The following is a 19,928-nucleotide window of genomic DNA, read 5'->3' as shown; positions in this document are numbered from 1 at the left end:
AGCCGAGAGCTCCGCTACCGAACTCAAACCTCAGAAAAATTATCTTTCTCCCATTATGACACTGAAATTGAATGCCTTGTTGGGGGGGTTAACGAGGAACTGAACCCTGGGTCAGTCTACCACCAAACCACATTCCCAGCCCTATTTTTATTTTCTATTTTGAAACAGTTTACTGAATTGCTGAGTCTGGGCTTGAACCTGAGATCCTCCTGTCTCAGTTTCCAAAATACTGAGATTACAGGCATGTACTGTCACGCCTAGCCGTGATGTCTTTTTTACTAACATGTACAGGTATATCTTTATTAATAGAAAAAAGGACATCTATTTGTACTCTTTTTTTGTATATATGTCGAAGTAGGGATTGAACCCAGGAGCATTCTATCTCTGAGCTATACTCCAGCCCTATTTTATTTTTATTTTGAAACAAGGTCTCCCTAGGTTGATGAGAGTCTCTGTATTTGCTGAGGCTGGCCTTAAACCTGCGATCCTCCCATCTCAACACCCCCAGTACTGGGATTGCAGGCCTGGGCCACTGACCTAGCTCCATTTGTACATTTGTACTTCTAGCTATTCAGGGCTTTACAGATACTGAAAATCATTCCATCAACCTAAAATGCTAAAAGTCATCACTTCATATTTTGCCATCAGTACCTTTGCCACATACAGACCTGGGCTGAGGAAGCAAGGGCCTGTAATTCCAGCAATTTAAGGATCCAAACTGGTTCAAGGCCACCTAGGCAACCTAGCCATATTCTGTCTCAAAACTAAAGAAAACTATTCCTCAGAAATTCCAAATAATGCCAGGCGTGGTGGCGCACACTTTTAATCCCAGTCCTGGGGAGGCTGAGGCAGGAAGATCACAGGTTCTCAGCCAGCCTCAGCTACTTAGTAAGGCATCTGCAACTTAGTGAGACCCTGTTTCACTTAAAATATAGGTCTGGGGGTATAGCTCCACCAAAAAACAAAAACAAAAACAAACAAAAAAACCAACTGTAGTAAGTATGACCCTTCCTTCCTTCCTTCCTTCCTTTCTCTTTCTTTCTTTTTCCTTCTTTTTTGCAGTACTGGGGATGGAACCCAGGGGCATTCTACCTTCAAGCTATATCCCCAGCCCTATTTTAAACTCTTTATTTTGAAACCGTGTCTCAAACTTGCAGAGAGCCTAAGTAGCTGAGGCTGGCCGCAAACCTGCAATCCTCCTGTCGCAGCCTCCCATGTACTAGGATTACAACGTGTGCCACCATGCCCGGGTGGTTATTTCTCTTTTTTGGGGTGGGGGGTCCTGAATACAGGGAAGCTATACTCCCACCTCTTTTTATCTTGCGACAGAGTGTCACTAATTTACTTGTCTCCCTAAATTGCAGAGCCTTTTTTTTTTTTTTTGGCAGTACTGGGAATCGAATCCAGGGGTGATCTACCTCTAGTTTATACCCCAGCTCTATTTTTTATTCCTTATTTTGAAACAGGGTCTAACTCACAGAAGGCCTCACTAAGGAGCTGAGGCTGGCTGTGAACCTTCCATCCTCCTGCCTCAGCCTTCCAAGTACTGGGGTTACAGGTGTGCACCATTATGCCCAGTAAGTATAGTTATTTCTCAATAATTCTTTTTTTTTTCAGTACTGGGTATTGAACCTAGGGGCATTCTACCTCTAAGCTACACCCCAAGCCCTATTTTTTTTTTTTTTTTGTGGGTTTGGGGATGGAACCCGGGAGCATATGACCTCTGAGCTATACCCCCTGCCCTAATTTTTTTATTCTTTAATTTGAAACCGGGTCTCATTAAGTTGCTGAGGGCCTCACTAAGTAGCTAAGGCTGTCTATGAACCGCGATCCTCTGGTCTCAGCCTCCTGAATGCTGGGATTACAAGCAGGCGCCACCACGCCTGGCCCAAGCCCTATTTTTTAGCCCTTTATTTTGAAAGAGAGTCTCACTAAATTGCAGAGGGCCTCACTAAGTAGCTGAGGTTGGCCATGAACCTGCAATCCTCCTGTCTCAGTCTCCCAAGTACTATGATTACAAGCGTGCCCCACCAGGCCGCAGATATTTCTCAATAATTCTAAGATAAATACTAACTCAAAATTAGGTTACCACAATCCAATGATCATTCCAACAAGGAATGTGGTTTTAAATTTAAATCTAAATTCCACTCACACCCTAGAAAGTTATTGCAAACAAAATAATGAAGCCATATAAGACAATTTAGTAGGAGGGGAGATGCGGTAATATCTAGACTGACTCTTACAAAACTTGTTCCTACTAATTGCTGCACAGTATAAATAGAGAGATTATTTATTTAATTATTTTTTATGGTGCTGGGGATTGAACCCAGGAGTATTCTACAACGAGCTACACCCCAGCCCTATTTTTAAATTTTTAAATAGGTCTCGCTGAACTGTGGGAGCCTCATGTTTCTGAGGCTGGCCACGAATTTGTGATCTCAGCCTCCCAAGTACTAGGATTATGAGCATGTGTCACCATGCAATGGCAAGATTTTTTTTCAAATATGCAAAATATATACGACTTCTAAGTTCCCTGAAGACAAGTAAACTAATTAATATTGTGACTATTAAAATAGGACTGAAATAAAGTGACATCTCACATAAATGCTTATATAAAAATTTTAAATGTATAAATAGCCTGGTGCAATGGCCCATACCTTTAATCCCAGCTACTCAGAAGGCGAGAAAAGGGGAATTCAAGACCAGCCTGGTAAACTCAGTGAGATCCTATATCAAAATAAAATAGGAGCTGGGCATGGTGGTGTGTGCTTATAAACCCAGTACTTGAGAGGCGGAGATGGGAAGATACCAGGTTCTTGGCCAACCTAAGCAATATAGGGCCCCACACTTAGTGAATCCTCGTTTCAAAAGTAAACAAAGAAAAGGAGCCAGGTATGGTGGCGCACGCTTGTAATCCCAGCATTTGAGAGGCTGGCCGTTTGGGGACAGTCTCTGCTACTTAGTGAGGCCCTCCGCAACTTAGTGAGACCCTGTTTCAAATTAAAGAATAAAGCCGGGCGTGGTGGCGAACGCTTGTAATCTCCCGCTTGGGAGGCGGAGACAAGAGGACTGCGCAGGTTCAAAGCCAGCCTCAGCTGGCTTAACAGACCCTGTTTCCAAATAAAAAAAATAAAGAATAAAAAACAGGACAGGGGATGTAGCTCAGAGGTCAAATGACCCTGGGTTCCATACCCAGACCCGCAAAAAAATAAAAACAGATGGGATGTAGCTGGACAGTAGGATGTCCCTGGGGTCACTCCTCATTACTGTAAAAATTAAAATGAAATGTTTAAACAAGGAGCAGAAACATGAAACAATAAATTTTACGTATTTTTTTTTATTTTGCAGTACTGAAGATTGAACCGAGGGAACTCCTACCTCCGAGCTACCCTCCCCAGCCCTATTGTTTTTTATTCATTATTTTAAAACAAGGTCTCGCTAAGTGCAGAAGGTCTCACTCAGTAGCGGAGGCCAGTCACAAACCTGCGGTCCTCCTGTCTCAGCTTCCAGAGTACTGGGATTAGAAGTGTGTGCCACCACAGCCGGCTATGAATATTTTTTGAAAATGAGTGGCAAGTAAGGATTTTCTCCTAAATGTTTCATCATTATAAGTTGTTGCAAAACCTTAATCTACTAGATAGCTGTTAGTGCAGTTGATTGGCGCACTTATAAATTCACAAAGGTATATGTAACTTGAGGAAAACCTACAGTTCCCACCTCAATACATTTCTTAAAAGCTCTGCCCCAGGCACGGTTGTACGGCACTGTAATCCCGGGACTTGAGAGGCTGAGACAGGAGGATCTCAGGCTCCAAGGCCAGTCTCAGTAACTTAACAATATGCAGTGTAACAAGACCACTTCAAGAATAAAAGATATTTTTATTAAAAAAGATTATTTTTATTTAAAAATATTTTATTTTTTATTTTAGGACTGGGGCTGTAGCATGGAGGTAGGGTAGTATGTCCTTCAGTTCAATCCTCTGTAGTCCACCACACACATTATATAAAAAAAAAAAAAAAAAAAAGACTGGGTTTTACTCTTGTCCTGGGTGGTACCAAACACGTGGGCTCAAGGAATCCTCTGGCGTTAGCAGCCGAGTAGCTGGCACTTCACCGTGGTGCCTGGCAGACGATGGAGTTTTGCTCTGTGGTACTTGGAATTGAACCAGGGCCTCACTCAGGCTAGGCCAGCACTCCCACTAAGCTACATCCCAGCCTTTTTATTTTGAGGCAGGGTCTTTCTTAGTTGCTTGGTGTGGTCTCGGACCTGGGATCTTCCTGTCTCAATCCCAGAGACAGGCACCACCATACAGGCAAGATTATAGTACCTTTCCCATAACGTTAACATCAATGTTGGTAGAACACTGGAGGCAAACGAGAGCTGTGAGCGACAGGACTGTGGAGGAGACACAGCAGGTGCAGGAAGGATCTTGCAGGCACCCTACTTACAAGAAGGAAGTTGCCAAACAGATTAAGCAAATGCCTAATCAATTACTAAACAATTTTGAAATCTATAAGCACCTTGAGAATGAGGAAGAGAAAACTGGATAAAGCTCTTTTTGTTTTTTTATTTTTGTACTGGAGATAGAATCAAGGGGCATTCTACATCTGAGCTACCTCCAGCCGTTTTTATTTTGAAACGGGGTCTTGCTAAATTGCTAAGGCTGACCTCCAACTTGTGATTCTCCTGCCTCAGCCTCCTGAGTAGCTGGGATTATAGGTGTGGGTTTAAATTTTATAGAATGATATTTAAGCAACTCTGAAAATTAACACAGCCAGGCATGGCGGTGGTCATGCATATAATCCCAGTACTTGGGAGGCTGAGACAGGAGGATTAAAGGTTCAAGAACAGCCTCAGCAATTTAGAGAGACTCAGCTACCTAGTCATTCCCAGAGGCATTCTACCTCTGAGCTACACCCCCAGCTCTATTTTTTATTCTTTATTTTGAAACAGGGTCTCACTAAATTGCAGAGGACCTATATAGCTGAGGCTGGCCACGAACCTGTGATCCTTCTGTCTCAGCCTCCCAAATCCTGGGATTACAAACATGTGCAGAACAGGGTGTGGTGGCACATGCTTGTAATCCCAAGATTTGGGAGGCTGAGACCAGAAGATCGCGCAGGTTCGGAGCCAGCCTCAGCTACTTAGTGAGGCTCTCAGCAACTTAGTGAGACCCTGTTTCCAAATAAAATATAAAATAGGGCTGGGAGTATAGCCCAGAGGTAGAAAGCCCCTGAGTTCTACCCCAGTACCACATTAAAAAAAAAAAAGAAAAGAAAAGAAAAAAAAAATGTGCTGCCATGCTCAGCTGTGAGATCCTGTTTCAATACAAAAAATAAAAAAGGGGCTGAAGGTATAGCTTGTAGGTACAATGCCCCTGGGTTCAATCCCCAGTAACAACACACACACACACACACACACACACACACACACACACACACACACACGACTAGAAATCAGTAATCACAGTACTCGGGGACTACAGGTTCATGGTCAGCCTCAGCAATTTAGTGAGGTCTTTCACAAGTTAGACCCTGTTCCAAACTGAAAGACAAAATTGGGCCGCGGATAAGCTCAGAGGTTGAATGCCCCTGGATTCAATACACACACACACACACACACACACACACACACACACGCAAACACAACTAAGAAGATTCTGAAAAGCAGCAGGTGCCATGGAGAGAGAAGACTGCTGACAGAACAACAAAACTGTACAGATTTACCTGCCAGTAGCACATTTCAAGAAAATGGCTGGACTGAAGGCAGAAATGACAACCTTTAACTTAAAGAATAAGGAGCCGGGAGTCCAGAGAGATGGTGCAAGCTTGTAATCCCAGTACTTGGGAGGCTAAAACGGGAGAAACGCAGCCGCGCAGCCAGCCTCAGGAACTCAGCTAGGCTCTCAGCAACCTAGGAAGATCTTGTTTCCAAATAAAAAATAAAACAAGGCTAGGGTGTAGTTTGGAGGCAGAATGCCCTGGATTCCATCATTAGCGCTGTAATCCCAGTACCCGGGAACCTGAGACAAGATCAAGGGCCTCACGGTGAGCCAGGCATGGTGGCTGCACACTGTGATCCCCGCGTTCAGGAGGCTGAGGCAGGAGGCTAACAGTTGGCGACAGCCTCAGCCGCTTAGTGAGGCCCTCTGCAACTAACTCAGTGAGACCGTTTCAAAGTAAAGAATAAAAAATAGGGCTAGAGGTGTAGCTCAGAGATAGGATGCCCCTGGGTTCCATCTGAAGTACCGCAAAAATAAATAAATAAATAAATAAATAAATAAATAAATATAAAAATAGGGTTGGGGATGTAGTTCAGAGGTAGAATGTCCTTGGGTTCAGTACACAGTACCTCAAAAATAAATAAATAAATAAATAAATCACAGATTTGAGGCCAACCCTGCCAACTGAGTAAGATCCCATTTCAAAATAAAAAACCAGCCAGGTGAAGTGGCACACACTTCTAATCCCAGCATTCGGGAGGCTGAGGCAGGAGGATCGCGGTTCACAGCCAGCCTCAGCTACTTAGTGAGGCCCTGTACAACTCTGTGAGGCCGTTTCAAGAATAAAAAAACAGGGCTAGGGCTGTAGCTCACAGGTAGAATCCCTGTGGGCTCAATCTCCAGTACCACAAAAATAAACAAACAAACAGCTGAAAAGTCTAGAGTGGTGGTATATGTCTATAATCCCAGCACTTGGGAGGCAAAAACGGGAAGACTGTAGGTTCAAGGCCAGTCTGAGAAACTTAGCTGGATCCTCAGCAACCTAGCAAAACCCTGTTCAAAGTAAGAATAAAATACGGCTGGGAGCCAGGTGTGGCGGCGCACGCTTGTAATCCCAGCATTCGAGGGACTGAGACAAGGATCATGGTTCGTGGACAGCCTTAACTACTTAGGGAGGCCCTCTGCAACTCAGTGAGAACTTGTTTCAAAATAAAAAGACTAAAAACTAGGGCTGAGGATGTAGCTTGGAGGTACAATGCCCCTGGGCTCCATCCCCAATACCATACACACAAATAAATAAATAAATAAATAAATAAATAAAATAAAATAAAATAAGGTTGGGGATGTAGCTCGGAGGTAGAATGTCCTTGGGTTCAATCCCCAGTAACCCCCCCCAAAATGATAATAATAAAACAGGGTTGGGAGTATAGCTAAGAGTAAACTGCCACTGCGTGCCATCTCTAGTACCACAAAAAATGAGTAATAAACAAAAAATGAAAAAAAGTAAATCTGAGCATTGATATAAATGATTGTGATTAAAGTTGAGATACAGAGATACTTTATTTTTATTTTTTGCAGACACAGCAGGAAATTCTAGTACTTGGGGAGCTGACACAGGAGGACTGCAGTTTGTTTTGTCTTGTTTTTTACGGAAATGGAGATTGAACCCAGGAGCACTCTACCTCCGAGCTATAGCACCAGCCCTATTTCTATTCTTTATTTTGACACAGGTTCTAAGTTGCGGAGGACCTCACTAAGTTGCTGAGGCTGGCCACGAATCTGCGATCCTCCTGTCACAGCCTCCAAGTACAAGGATCTCAAGTGTACACCACCACACCCAGTGAGGACTGCAGGTTTGAGGCCAGCCTGGCAATTTAGCAAGACTGTTTCAAAATAAAAAAAATAAATAAAGGCTGGATGTGGTGGCACAGGCCTATAATTCCTGTACTTGGGAGGCTGAGGCAGGAGGATCACAGGTTTGAGGACAGCCTCAGCAAGTAGTGAGACATGCATCAACCTAGCGAGACCCTGTTTTCAAATAAATAAAATCGGGCTGGGAGTGTAGCCTGAATGTAGAATGCCTCTGGATTCATTCCCTGGTACCTAAAGTAAAATAAAATATACAATTGGTGCTGGAGGCACAGCTTCGACGTAGAATGCCCTGGGTTCAATCCCCAGTACAAAAAAAAAGAAAGAGAGAGAGAGAAAAACAAAGGCCCTTTCTGCCCTTGTACTTCACTGTTTTCCCAGCGGCTGCGCAACCCAGTGCTACAATAGTCATCCAGGCCAGCTTCTGACCTTGGTGGAGATGACACTGCTCGTTCTGTCCCTTCCTTCACAAACATTTCCTGCTGTTTCACCTCTGAGGGCGTTCTGTTTTCCTGCTGAACACCCCTTAAATGTTGGCACCGCCAAGTTTTCTCATTTCTTCTTGCTATAAAACTATGGATGAAAAACTACATCCATTCCCAAAATTACAGCTGGCAGGCTAGACATTTGGGGGAAAAAAAATTCGAAGACCAATTTATCTCCAGAGCTTCAGAATAACATTTTCAATTGTTGCTAATAACATGGTAATATACACATAGGTTACTATGGGTGAGGATTTTCCTAAACACTTTATATTAGCTAATTTATAACATTTTTTTGTTATTCCTTAGGCATTTCAAATTTAATGTATCTTAATTAAATTTATATTCCACAGTTTTCCTCTTTTTTTTTTTTGCGGGTCTGGGGATGAAACCCAGGGGGCATTCGACCACTGAGCTACACCCCCTGCCCTGTTTTTATTCTTTATTTTGAAACAGGGCCTCACTAAGTTATGAAGTTCCTAACTCAGTAGCTGAGGCTGTCCGCGAACCACGATCCTCCCGTCTCAGCCTCCCAAATACTGGGATTACAAGAGTCGCCACCAGGCCTGGCTCTATTGGCTTTTCTTTAAAACTGCTTCTCAGCCAGGCGCGGTGGCGCACGCTTCTAATCCCAACATTTGGGAGGCTGAGACAGGAGGACCGAGGTTGGGGTCAGCCTCGGCTACTTAGTGAGGCCCTTTGTAACTCAATGAGATCCTGTTTCAAAATAAAGAAATAAAAGCAGGGCGTGGCGGTGCACGCTTGCAATCCTAGTACTTGGGAGGCTAAGATAGGATTACACAGGTTCAAAACCAGCCTCAGCTACTTAGTGAGGCTCTGCAGCAACTTAGTGAGACCCTGTTTCCAAATAAAATATAAAATAGGTCTAGGAGTGTAGCCTGAGGTGGAAAGCCCCTGTACTACTACCCCAATACTACAATAAATAAATAATTAAATAAATAAGGCTGGTTATGTAGCTTGGTGGTAGAATGCCCCTGGGATCAATCCCAGTATCAAAATAAAAAATAAAACAAAAGACGGGTATAGTGGTGCACACTTGTAATCCCAGCATTTGGGAGGCTGAGACAGGAGGATCGCAGTTCATGGGCAGCCTCAGCTACTTAGGCACTTTGCACTTCAGTGAGAACTTGTTTCAAATAAATAATAAAATAGGGCTGGGGGTGTAGCTCAGATAGAATGCCTCTGGGTTCCATCCCTGGTACCAAAAAAAAAAAAAAAATTAAGTAAAAAACTCTCAAAAGCCCAGCGTGGTGGCACAAGCTTGTAATCCCAGTCCTTGAGAAGCTGAGAAAAAAAAAAAAATTGCACAGATTCAAAGCCAGCCTTAGCTACTTAGTGAGGCTCTCAACAACTTAGTGAGACCCTGTTTCCAAATAAAATATAAAATAGTTCTGGGAGTGTAGCCCGGAGGTAGAAAGCCCCTGGCTTCATCCCCAATACTGGAAAAGAAAAAAAAAAAAACACTCCCAAAGACTGTGCTTACATGTTTCAAGCACTGTGTTTCCTTATTTAATCATCACATCTAATTAACTCCCTATTAACAGATGAAGAAATTGAAAATCAGAGGTTAGTAATTTACACAAGGTTACAGAGTTTTTTTGTTTTTTGTTTTTTTTGCAGGTCTGGGGATGGAACCCAGGGGCATTCAATCTCTGAGCTACACTCCTGCCCAATTTTTAAAAATATATATATATATTCTTTATTTTGAAACAGGGTTTCACTAAGTTGTAGAGGGCCTCACTAAGTAGCTGAGGCTGTCCACGATCCTTCAGTCTCAGCCTCCCAAACGCTGGGATTACAAGTGTGCACCACCACGTCTGGCTACAGAGTTTTAATAGATGAGAAACATTAGCATCAAAGCCAGACTCTGTGTGTGTGTGTGTGTGTGTGTGTGTGTGTGTGTGTGTGTGTGTGTGTGTGTGTGTTACTGAGGATTGAACCCAGGGTTATTCTACCCTCAAGCTACACCCCCAGCCTGGCCTAAAATATCTTCTAAAACACAGTTCTTATTACACAACTGTCCTGTAAAAAAAAGCTCATCCTAGCTGGGCGTGGTGGTGCATGCTTTTAACTCCAGCTTTGGAGAGGCTGAGACCAGAGGATCACTGTTCCTGTTTGCGGATAGTCTCAGCTACTTAATGAGGCCCTTTACTACTAAGTGAGACCCTGTTTCAAAATAAGGAATAAGAAATAGCTGGAAAGCCGGGCGTGGTGGCCCACACTTATAATCCCAACTGTCGGGAGGCTGAGACAGGAGGATCGCGGTTCGCGGACAGCCTCAGTTATTTAGTGAGGCCCTTACAACTCAGTGAGTCCCTGTTTCAAAATAAAGAATAAAAAATAGGGCTGGGGGTGTCGCTCAGAGGTTGAATGCCCCTAGGTTCCATCCCCAGACTTGAAAAAAAAGAAAAGGAGAGGAAAGAAAAGAAAAGAGAAGAGAAGAAAAGAAATAGGGCTGGGGGTGTAGCTCAGAGGTTGAATGCCCCTGGGTTCCATTCCCGGTACTGAAAAAAAAACACCACTTATCCTCATATTGTCAGGCATGGTGGCGCATGCTTATAATTAATTCTAGTACTTGGAGACTGAGATAGGAGGAGGATCACAGGTTCAAAGCCAGCCTCAGGAACACAGGCTCTCAGCAACCTAGTGAGACTGTTTCCAAATAAAAAATAAAATCAAGCTGGAGGTAGAATGTCTTTGGGTTTAATCCCCAGCACCAAAATATGAAATAAAATAAAAGCAATTTTTCATACAGGGCAATAAAACACAACAAAGTTTCCTAGGTCCTGTTGCCTTCAAAACACAGAGAAAACACTTTAGAATGAATGGCTTCACAAGATTTCCTGTACAAGCCAGGCGTGGTGGCGCATACTTGTAATCAGGCTGAGACAGGAGGATCACAGTTCGCAGACTGCCTCAGCTACTTAGTGAAGACCTCTGTAACTCAGTGAGACCCTATTTCAAAATAAAAAAAATTTCCTGTACAATTTTGTTTCCTTATCCACATGGCCCCCATCACCAGTACAAATCCTTTAATGATACAGCCACAATACCACTTGCTCCTGTGCTTTCTGCCTGCAATGCCCCTTCCTTCCTCCGGCTAGGTGCACAGAGGATTTGCTGCCACTGCAATTCTATTTTTTTTTTAAGGGGGGAGGAGTACTGTGGATTGAACCCAGGAGCATTCTACCTCAAGCTACACCCCCAGCCCTATTTTTTATTCTTTTCATTTTGAAACAGGGCTGATACCGGAGGACCTCAGTTTGCAAACAGCCTCAGCTACTTGGCAAGGCCCTTCACAATTTAGTGAGACCTCGTTTCAAAAAATAAAAAAAGACTAAGAAATACGGATGGGGGTGTAGCTCAGAGGTACAATGCCCCAGGGTTCCATCCCCAGTACTGAAAAAAAAAAAGTTTATTATCACACACTTTAAGTAAGGAACAAATTTTCGTTAATTGAATAATGCATTTGAATTGATTAATGTTGTTTCACTAGGATGTAAAAGTGGTTTGGTATGGTGGCACTGGCCTATACCCCCAGTACTAGCGAGGCTGGAATGTTAAGGCCAGCCTCAGCAAATCAGTGAGGCCCAGTTTCAAAACAAAAAGGGGTGGGGGGCATGGCTTGAAAGTAGAGTGCCAAGAATTCAATTAAAAACAAAACAAAACAAAGAAAGAAGCCGGGCATGGTGGCGCACGCACGCATGTAATCCCAGCATTTGGGAGGCTGAGACAGGAGGATTTCCGTTCTCAAACAGCCTTAGCTACTCAGTGAGGCCCTTTGTAACTCAGTGAGACCCTGTTTCAAAATAAAGAATAAAAAATAAGGTAAGGGGTGTAGTTCATAGGCCACATGCCTCTGGATTCCATTTCCCAGACCCGCAAAAAAAACAAAACAAAACAAAAAAAAAACTAGGTGTGGTGACACACCCCTATAATCTCAGTACTTTGGAGGTTGAGACAGGAGGATGACAGGAATGAGGCAAATTTCAGCAATTTGGTGAGACCCTGTTTAAAAATAAAACAACAAAAACGGCTGGGAATTTAGCTAAAAGGTAAACTGCTCCTGGGTTCAAACCTCAGTACCAAAAAAAAAAAGTAGCTACACTAGCTACCCTCACATTATCAGCTGAGTATATCTGAGTATATGAGTACTGACAAGTTTTTTTTTTTTTTTTTCAGTACTGGGTACTGGGGATGGAACTTCGGGGCATTCTGCCTCTGAGCTACTTAGTGAGGCCCTTTGCAACTCAGTGAGACCCTGTTTCAAAATAAAGAATAAAAAATAGGGCTGGTGGTGTAGCTCAGAGGTAGAATACCCCTGGGATCATCCCCAGTACTGCAAAAATAAATAAATATACACATATATAAGGAATAAAAAATAGGGCTGGAGGTACAGCTTGAAGGTAAAATGTCCCCCTTCAATTCCCAATAACCCCCTCCACATACACACACACAAAGGGGCTGCTGATATAGCTCAGTGGTAGAGCACTTGCCTAGGAGGGGAGAGAAACTGGCTTTGCTCCCCAATACTGTTAAAAAAAAAAAAAAAGCTGGCAGGGCGTGGTGGTGCACGCTTGTAATCCCAGCGTGTGGGAGGCTGAGACAGGAGGATCGCGCAGGTTCGAAGCCAGCCTCAGCTACTTAGTGAGGCTCTCAGCAACTTAGTGAGACCCTGTTTCCAAATAAAATAGTAAAAAATAGGTCTGGGAGTATAGCCCAGAGGTAGAAGGCCTCTGGGTTTCACCCCCAGTACCACCCCAAAAAAAAAGCTGGGTGTGGAGAATGCATACTTGTAATTTCAGTACTTGGGAGGCTGAGACAGGAGGATCTCAGGTTGGCAGCCAGCCTCAGCTACTTAGTGAGGCCCTCCAAAACTCCCCCAAAGATTATTAATGGACAAAATCAAACTTTTTTTGTGTGTATGTGGCACTAGGGATTGAACCCATAGGCATTCTACCTCTAAGCTACACCCCCAACCCTATTTTATTCTTGCTTGAAACAGGGTTTTGGTAGGTTGATGAAAGTCTCACAAATTGCTGACACTGTCTTCAAACCTGCAATTCTCCTGTCTCAGCCTCCCAAATGGCCAAGCTGGGATTATAAGAATGCATCACCACATCCAGTTTCCAGCCCCCTTTTAAAAATATTTTTGAAGCTGGGCATAGAGGCACAAGCTTGTAAACCCATTATTTTGGAGGCTGAAACAGGAGAATTACAGGTTCAAGTACAGCCTCGGCAAAGCAGCAAGGCCCTCCTAGTGCGACTGTTTCAAACTACAAATATAAAATAGGAACTGGGTATGGTGGCGCATGCTTGTAATCCCAGTACTTGGGAGGCTGAGACAGGAGGATCGCACCCACCAGTTCGAAGTCAGCCTCAGCTACTTAGTGAGTCTTCCAGCAACTTAGTGAGATCCCATTTCTAAATATAATGTAAAGTAAGTCTCGGAGTGTAGCCAAAAAAAAAAAAAAAAAAGGCTGGGAGTGTAGCTCTGAGGTAGAATGCTCCCAGACTCAATCTCTAGTATATCACACATACACACACACACACACCTTTTTTGAAACATCTAAGTTGCCTGCCAAGTCTTGTTAAATTGCTACTGCTGGCCTCTAATGATCCACCATCTCTCTCAAGCACTAGGATTATAGGTGTGTACCACTACACCCGCTTTATTTATTTAATTTTACTTTTTGTGGTACTGGGGATTGACTCTAGGTGGGGGGGATTCTACCTCTGAGCTATGCCGCAATACCTATTTTATTTTTAATTTTTTTCTAATTGTGTGTGTGTGTGTGTGTGTGCGTGTGTGTGTGTGCGTGTGTGTGAGAGAGAGACTGGAGATTGAACCCATGGGCATTCTACCTCTGAATCACATCCTCAGCCTTATTTTTTAAATTTTGAAACAGGGTATGGCTAAGCTGTTGACAGCCTTACTATTGCCGAGGCTGGCTTCAAACTGTGATCCTCCTTTCTCAGCCTTCCAGGTACTGAGATTCCAGGTGTGTGCCAGCACATCTGGCTTAAACATTTTCTTTTGAAACGGGGTCTCTCACTAAGTTGCCATAACCTGGCCCCAAACATGGGGTCTTCCTGTCTCGGCCTTCCACATCCAGGTGCACCGAGCTTACTGTTGTCATTTTATATTATGGTTCATTTGTTATAGCTCATGAACAAATATCATCACATTATTACATATCCGTGCTTTATTCAGATTTTCTTTTTTTCCCCTCTAATATCCTTCTCTGTATCAGGATCACTTAAGAACACCACATTATACTTAAGTCATCAGGTCGTCTTATCTTTCTTTTATTTTTTTTGGGGGGGCTTGTTTTTTGGCGATGGAGACCGATTACATCCAAGTTCTCCTACACACACATGGTCTACTACTGATCCATACACCAGCCTCTTCTCATGACCGTGACAGTTCCTCAGACTCTGTCTCTCACTCACAGTTTTGAGCAGTTGTGGTCAGTTATTTTGTAGACTGTCTTTCAGTTTTTGTTTTTGTGTGTGTGGTACTGGGAGATGAACCCAGAGGCATTCCACCTCCAAGCTACACCCCCAGGCTTAGGATGAGACCAACTAGGTTGAGACCCTATTTCAAAATTAAAAAAAAAAAAAAAAAAGCCGGGCATAGTGCTGCACGCTTGTAATCCCAGCATTTGGAAGGCTGAGAGGATCCACAGGTTCTAAGCCAGCCTCAGCTGCTTAGTAAGGCCGTTTGCAACTCAACGAGATCCTGTTTCAAAATTAAGAATAAAAAATAGGGCTAGGGGTGTTGCTCAGAGATAGAATACCCCTGGATTCCATTTCCAGAAAAAAAAACAAAAACAAAAAAAAAACAACACCAGCAAGCCAGGCATGGTGGCACAAGCTTGTAATTCCAGCATTTGGGAGGCTGAGAGGAAGACTCCAGTTCAAGGACGGCCTCAGCAATTTAGGGAGGCCCTCTTCAATTTATCAAGACTGTTTAATACATTATATATGTATACACACACACACACACACACACACACACATATAATATTTGCTTTTTTTTTTTTGCGGGTCTGGGGATGGAACCCAGGCAGAGGCATTTGACCTCCGAGCTACACCCCCTGCCCTATTTTTTATTCTTTATTTTGAAACAGGGTCTCACTAAGTTGCGGAGGGCCTTTCTAAGTAGCTGAGACTGTCCACAAACCATGATTCTCCAGTCTCAGCCTCCCGAATGCTGGGATTACAAGTGTGCACCACCATGTCCGGCTTCTGTTTAATATTTTAAAAAATAGGATTGAGGGTGTAGCTCAGAGGTAAAATGCCCCTGAGTTCAATCCCCAGGAGAAGAGCGCATGTGCGCCCACACACATACACACACAACACATGGGGAATTTTTTTTTTTTTACTTTTAATTATATAATATTCTTTTAATTTTCAGGTCACTGGGGATAGAAAACGGGGAATTCTACCTCCAGGCCACACCCCCAGGTCCCCCCTTTTTTTTGGTACTGAGGATGGAACCCAGGGGCATTTTACCTCTGAGCTACACCCCCAGCCCTATTTTTTGTTCTTTATTTTGAAATAGGGTCTCATTAAGTAGCTGAGGCTGTCTGTGAACCGTGATCCTCCTGTCTCAGCCTCCCAAATGCTGAGATTACAAGCATGTGCCACCACACCGGGCTTATTTTTTATTTTGTAAAAGAGTCCTGTTAGATTGTTGAGTCTATGATCCTCCTATCTCAACCTCCCAAGTACGGCAATTCAGGTGGTTGCCACTAAGCTTGGCTAATACTCCTATATTCAACCTTGTGTGATGTCAGGACAAATCATCTTTCTTCAGTTTGAACTTTAATTATTCTGGAGCTGGGCATGGTGGGGCATACTTGTAATCCCAGCATGTGAGAGGCTGAGACCTGGTTTGGGGACAGCCTCAGCTACTCAGTGAGGCCCTTTGCAACTCAGTGAGATACTGTTTCAAAATAAAGAAGAAAAAAATAGGTCTGGGGTGTAGCTTGGAGGTAGAATGTCTCTTGGTTCCATCTCCAGTACCACACACACACAAATATATATATATTGTATATATATATATATATATATATATATATACTTATATATATATATATATACTTATATATACTTATATATATATATACTTATATATATACTTATATATATATATACTTATATATATAAGTATATAAGTATATATATATATATATAAGTATATATATAAGTATATATATATATATACTTATATATATATATATACTTATATATACATATATATATATACAAATATATATATACTTGTATATATATATATACATATATATATATATATGTATATATATATACAAGTATATATATATACTTGTATATATATATATACAAGTAGTTGGGAGGCTGAGACAGGAGGATCAGAGGATCAGCGGTTCAAGGCCAGCCTCAGCTACTTAGTGAGGCCCTCTACAATTTACTGAGATTCTGTTTCAAAATAAAAAATTAAAATAGGGTTCAGGTGTAGCTCCGAGGTAGAATGCCCCAGGGTTCAAGCCCTAGTACCGAAAAGAAAAATTATTCGGAATAGTGATAGATTGTCAATTTATTTCTATCATATACACTTGACCGTCCCCCACGATGTCCGCTCTCATACCACCCTAAAGCATAACCAGAATACAATCCAGTAAATAAACGAGATTTCTCTTCCCCATGTAGGACCTAATGAAACAACAAAACTATAAACATACCGGACTTTTGACCAATAAATTACTTAATAATGGACCTCAAATGCAGTTCTCAAGAAACACTATTTTAATAACGTTGGACGCCAGTGTATGCCTGTAATCCCAACACTTGGGAGGCTGAGACAGGAGGTTCGCAGGTTCAAAGCCAGACTCCCCAATTTAGCGAGCCCCTGTTTCCAAACAAAATAAATAAATAAATAAAACAGGGTTAGGAGTGTAGCTCAGAGGTAGAATGCCTCTGGGTTCAATTTCCAGTACCAAAAAACAAAACAAAATAACGTTGGAAATAGGTTTCCCAAAGAATTTTCCAATATTTTTGCAAGAGCTCTTGGTGGTGAGGCGAGACGAACAAAAGGGCGCTTCTTTAGGAGTCTGAAACATGAAGAAACAGCACAATACAAAATAAAGTATTCCAAATTCCCACTGGGTGGGCTGGCATTTTTTAAAACGCTGAAAATATGACGTTCACCGAATGCAACTCATCGCAGCCCCGAAATGGAAACAAGCACTCCTCCGGGGGGATTCGGACCGGGTTGGGGCGCCGTCTGGCGCCGGTGCGGGAGGGGGCGCGGCCGGCGCAGGCTCGCGGTTTCCCTGGAGGACCGGGTCCGGCAGCACGGGGCAGCTCCATCGAGCACCTGCTGCCGGCCGCGTCTGCCCCGCGGGGGCACACGCAGCCCGGGACCCCAGGGCGGCCGCCGGGGCCAGCCCGGGTCGCCCACCCCGGGGTCCACGCGGGCGGCTGGCGGGACCCCGGCGTCAGGACGCGGCCGGGAGCCGTCCCGGCGGGGGCCGCACGCGGGCCGGGGCGCCGACCCGCACTCACCATCTCGATGAGCTTGGTCTTGCGGCCCGTCTTCCTCTTCAGGGTGAAGATGTACTGCGCCAGCACCACGCCCGCCACCAAGGCGCACACGCTGGCGCTCGCTACCGCGCCCACCCTCGCCACGGCCCCCCGGTCCATGGACGGGCCCTCGGGCGCCTCCCGCCTGGAAGGGAACAGGCCCCGCGCGGAGGAGGCGCGCCTCGGAACGCGGGGCCGCGCGCGCGGAGCGCAAGCCCCGCCCCGGACGCCCCGCCCCCGGGGAGGCCACGCCTCTCGAGCCGCGGAGCGCAGCCCCGCCTCCCAGGACGCCTCCAGAAGCCCCGCCTTCAGGAAGCCCCGCCCACGAGCGCCGAGGGGCGGGGCGGGGCGCGGCCGGCCGCGGTCCGCCGCAGATCCTGTGTCAGGACTTGCTGAGAGGGCGGGGCCGGGTAGCTCGGCCGGCGAACCGCGAGAGGCGCCGTAAACTGACGTCACCCGACCGCGCCCCTCACAAGCCCCGCCCCGCGCCGCCGGCCGCGGACCACAGCCCCCAGCAGGCCGCGCGGCGTCGGGCATGCGCAGAGGCGCGGGACGAGGCGCCTTGACCACGCGCGGGGCGGCGCGGAGCTGGGCGCGAGTGAGCCGCGGCCCCTGCCGCCGCCCTCGCCGTCGCTCTCGCCGTCGCTCTCGTCGCTCCCGCCTCGTCTCCTCGGGCGGCCCTGGGCTCGCCGTGGTCCTCGCCCGCCTGGTCTCTGCCGAGGGACAGATGCTGTTTCCCCCGCGGGGCGCCCGGTCTGGAGCTCGCGGTGCTGCTGGCTCGTCTCTGCACGGGAGCGGACCGAGTGGGGAGACCAGAGGGAATGGTTGGAGGAGAGAGGTGTCTCCTTCCGCTTCTAGGTTCTAACTGCTCTAAGAATAAAGTTGACAGTAAGAGCTGCCTGTAAACCGGGCGTGGTGGCGCACGCTTGTAATCCCTGCATTCGGGAGGCTGAGACCGGAGGATCGCGGTTCGCGGCCAGCCTCAGCTACTACTTAGGCTCTTTGCAACTCAATGAGAACCTGTTAAAAAAAAATAAAGAATAAAATATAGGGCTGGGGTGTAGATAAGAGGTAGAATGCCCCTGGGTTCCATCCCCAGTACCGGGGAGGTGGGGGGGCTGCCTGTAATGCAGAGGGCCTTTCAGCAAACTAGCGATACCCTGTTTCAAAAAAGACAAAAATAAAGAAAAAGGGCTAGGGGCTTGAACTGGTGGCACATGCCTGTAATCCCAGAACTTGAAAGGCTGAGACAGGAGATTGACGGGTTCAAAGCCAGCCTCCACAATTAGGCGAGGCTCTCAGTAATTAAGCAAGACCCCAGTTTCTTTTTTTCTCTTTTTTTTTTTTTGGGGGGGGGAGTCTGAGGATGGAACCCAGGGGCATTCGACCAACGAGCTACACCCCTGCCCTATTTTTATTCTATATTTTGAAACAGGGCCTCACTAAGTAGCTGAGGCTGTCGGCGAACCGCAATCCTCCGGTCTCAGCCTCCCGAATGCTGGGATTACAAGCGTGCGCCACCACGCCCGGTTTAAGACCCAGTTTCTAAATAAAAAATAGGGGCTGCTCTCGTGGAGGCAGCTAGTACGAGGCTGGGGGTCGCTGACCACGTGTGTGCCCTGCGCTGCCCAGGCTAGAGAACAAAAGGACAGTGAAAGGTGATCCCAAGAAACCCAGGGGCAAAAGGTTTGCTTATGCCTTCTTTGTGCAAACGTGCAGAGAACATAAGAAAAACCCAGAGGTCCCTGTCAGTTATATGAATTTTCCAAGAAGTTCCCCGACTAGCCGGGCGTGGTGGCGCACGCTTGTAATTCCAGCATTCGGGAGGCTGAGACTGGAGGATCACGGTTCACGGACAGCCTCAGCTATTAGGGAGGCTCTCTGTAGCTTAGTGAGACCCTGTTATCAAAAATAAAGAATAAAAAAAATAGGGGGGATTCTACCTCCAAGCTATACCCCCAGCCCTATTTTTTATTCTTTTTTTTTTTTTTTTTTTTTTGGCGGGTCTGGGGATGCAACCCAGGGGCATTCAGCCTCTGAGCTACAACACCCTTGACCTATTTTATTTATTTATTTGGGTGGTACTGGGGGTGGAACCCAGGGGCATTCTACCTCCAGGCTATACTCCCATACCTTTTTTAAAAATATATTTTATTTGGAAACCGGGTCTCACTAAGTTGCTGAGCGCCTCACTAAGTAGCTGAGGCTGGCTTCGAACCTGCGCGATCCTCCTGTCTCAGCCTCCCAAACACGGGGTTTACAAG

The 19,928-nt window shown here is 45.2% G+C and overlaps 1 protein-coding gene across 3 annotated transcripts in view; it reads right to left on the bottom strand.

Moving 5' to 3' along the window:
- The window catches only part of NT5C3A (5'-nucleotidase, cytosolic IIIA), a gene marked incomplete at both ends in the record, with an annotated part of 54,824 nt that extends 37,040 nt beyond the window's left edge, over positions 1–17,784 (bottom strand). For all 3 annotated transcript variants that reach the window (XM_080701579.1, XM_080701582.1, XM_080701580.1), the window contains one exon: positions 17,647–17,784. In XM_080701579.1, coding sequence (XP_080557705.1) covers positions 17,647–17,784 — 138 coding nt within the window. The remainder of the gene's footprint in view (positions 1–17,646) is intronic.
- Between the last annotated feature and the right edge of the window lie 2,144 nt (positions 17,785–19,928).

This window comes from Muscardinus avellanarius (assembly GCF_963383645.1).
Source record: "Muscardinus avellanarius genome assembly, chromosome: 9".
Classification (NCBI taxonomy): domain Eukaryota; kingdom Metazoa; phylum Chordata; class Mammalia; order Rodentia; family Gliridae; genus Muscardinus; species Muscardinus avellanarius.
This window is presented reverse-complemented; position numbering and strand designations above follow the sequence as displayed.